Source organism: Kryptolebias marmoratus, linkage group LG18 (assembly GCF_001649575.2).
Source record: "Kryptolebias marmoratus isolate JLee-2015 linkage group LG18, ASM164957v2, whole genome shotgun sequence".
NCBI classification, from domain to species: domain Eukaryota; kingdom Metazoa; phylum Chordata; class Actinopteri; order Cyprinodontiformes; family Rivulidae; genus Kryptolebias; species Kryptolebias marmoratus.
The window spans coordinates 18,192,477-18,194,918 of record NC_051447.1 but is presented as its reverse complement, the minus strand read 5'-3'; the positions used below and the strand labels follow the sequence as shown (position 1 = coordinate 18,194,918).

At 49.4% G+C, this 2,442-nt stretch overlaps 1 protein-coding gene across 8 annotated transcripts in view; it reads right to left on the bottom strand.

Moving 5' to 3' along the window:
• Window positions 1-2,442, bottom strand: part of LOC108244055 (lymphoid-restricted membrane protein) — a 54,172-nt gene that overhangs the window by 45,104 nt on the left and 6,626 nt on the right. For all 8 annotated transcript variants that reach the window (XM_037981229.1, XM_037981230.1, XM_025009015.2 and 5 more), the window contains exons 3-4: window positions 1,687-1,794; window positions 495-675 (exon numbers count right to left, since the gene is read on the bottom strand). In XM_037981229.1, coding sequence (XP_037837157.1) covers window positions 495-675; window positions 1,687-1,794 — 289 coding nt within the window. The remainder of the gene's footprint in view (window positions 1-494; window positions 676-1,686; window positions 1,795-2,442) is intronic.

The window sequence follows — 2,442 nt, the reverse complement described above, 5'->3', positions numbered from 1 at the left end:
CCGGGAGGGACTCAGAGTAGAGCCGCTGCTCCTCCACGTCGAGAGGAGCCAGTTGAGGTGGCTCGGGCATCTGGTGAGGACGCCTCCTGGTGACGGCCCACCGGGAGGAGGCCCAGAGGAAGACCCAGGACACGCTGGAGGGACTGGGAACGCCTTGGGATTCCCCCGGAGGAGCTGGCCCAAGTGGCTGGGGAGAGGGAAGTCTGGGTCTCCCTGCTGAGGCTGCTGCCCCCGCGACCCGACCCCGGATAAGAGGAAGAAGATGGATGGATGAAGGGCTGGCTCGGTCCAAATTTGACCAAGCCGTAGGTAGTTTTTAAGTGTGTACTCCTAAATCCATAGTAAACATCTTATAGTCCACACACATGCATATATAACTGATTTCCTTCCCCAAAAACACCTAGCAGGTCCCACCATTTCATAAAGCCAACCTCACACAGCCTGAAGCTTCCTTTGGGAAATGGATCGCTTTGACCACATCTGCTGTTTAGCACCTGTTATTCCTGCAGTCATCAATCCACTCCCTCATGACGGCATGGTAGGTGTCCAGATCGATGGAGACGTCTTTGTGCTCCGGGTCCAGCATGTTGCAGAGCTCCTCCAGCCCCGTGTCTTCTGAGCTGCGACTGGTCGTGTGGCGGAGGTAGTCCACGATATGAGACACGTAGACTTTACCTGCAGGACGAGAGAGTCGCTGGTTTTAAAAATCACCAACTGCTGATGTGTTCAGTTTGTTAAGATCTACTCTTTTTGGAAATAGTTGCATGAAACTTTCTGTCACAGATGACTTCACTTATCCATTTCTCAGCTCTGATTTATATATTTCAATAGAAAACTATCTCCAATGAAAGAAAATAGCTGAAAGGCTTTTTAGCTGAAGACTTGCACAGCTGTGTTTTTTCCAGCTGCTGTTGCCCATCAACCTGAGAAGGGGTCAAAGGTCACTTCCAAACTATCTGGAGTCCATCGTTCTACAGAGAGAAAGATTATTCACAGCTGCCAATCTTCCCAGGAGTGGAACGTCCCAGCAAATTCAACCCAAAGGTCAGACCATGCAGTGTTCCAAGACTCAGACTCCACAGGTTAAAGGTCAAAGGTCATGACAGGACAATTAGAACAAGACTGAACGAGTATGGCTTGTCTGGAAAGGCTGCAGGAGGAAACCTTGGAAAGTTTCATCTGAAGGAACCACAAGACGTCTGGAACCAGAACCAGACCAAAGTGGAGATGTTTACCCAGAATGCACTGCAGCTGTCAGCACGGTGGAGGAGGGCTGATGGTTTGGGCTGATCCTGGAGTCAGACGTGAGGCCATCTGTCCGACAAACAGGATCAATGATCCCAAACTCAGCAGCTAATCTACAACAGAACTGCTCAAAAAGGAAAGAATCGAGGTGCTGCAGCGGTCCAATCAGAGTCCAGAACCCTGCAGAGAGCTGATCTGAAACCAGAGTCCACAAATCTCAATGACCTGAAGCAACATGAGAAAGAAGAGTCCTTGTAGAAGCGTGTGAAATCCTACAGTCCTGAGAGTCATCACTGCTGAAGGAGGCTCTTTCCACCTGTGTGACCTGGATCACAAACGCACAGAATATTCAAAGCGACGGTGCGTAGATCTGACAGAGAAGGCCCACACGTGACCGAACAGCAGCTGAAACCGAAGTGTGAGAGCGTTGAGTGGGCGTACCTCTGCGCTGGGTGTCACACACATGAAATATGGTGTCGAGCAGATTCTCCTCACAGATCAGACTGACTTCTGCCATGCTCCTTCGGTTCTCAGAGGCAACCGGCGGTCCTGGAGGAACATTAAAACCACACAAACACAAAGTGGACTGAATTACGCAGCACAGCGAGCACATGATGCTTTTTTTCCTCCAGGCGCGGCGGTGACTAACACCGGCACGGCCAAACATCATCCAAATCTGAACGCTTTTTCATTAAACAAAAAGGTCATTGTTTCATGATTCCACTGCTTGGTTTTCTTTTTATTCCTATTAAGCAAAGAATCATAAAAGAATAAAAGGTCAAGCATCCCTTAAAGCAGGGGTGGGGAATCCTGGTCCTGGAGAGCCACCATCCTGCAGGTTTCTCTTGTTCCTCTGCTCCAGCACACCTGATTTAAATCAATGGGTGATTAACAGGCTTCTGCAGAACATGAAGAGGTGTTTTAACCATGAATCAGGTGTGTTGGAGCAGGGAAACAAGAAAACCGTGCAGGATGGTGGTCCTCTTGGACCAGGATTGCCCACCCCTGTCTTAAAGGAATGCATATTCCCCGCCGCCTTTCATGCCAGAGTTTCAGACTAAAGATTGTTACATTCAGGGGTGGAAATTAGCACCCGCCACCGGCCAAATGCGGGTAAATATTTGAAGTGGCGGGTGAATTTGATCAACACACACGCCACTGTGGCGGGTTGGCAATTTGAACAGAAAAGGTGTTATT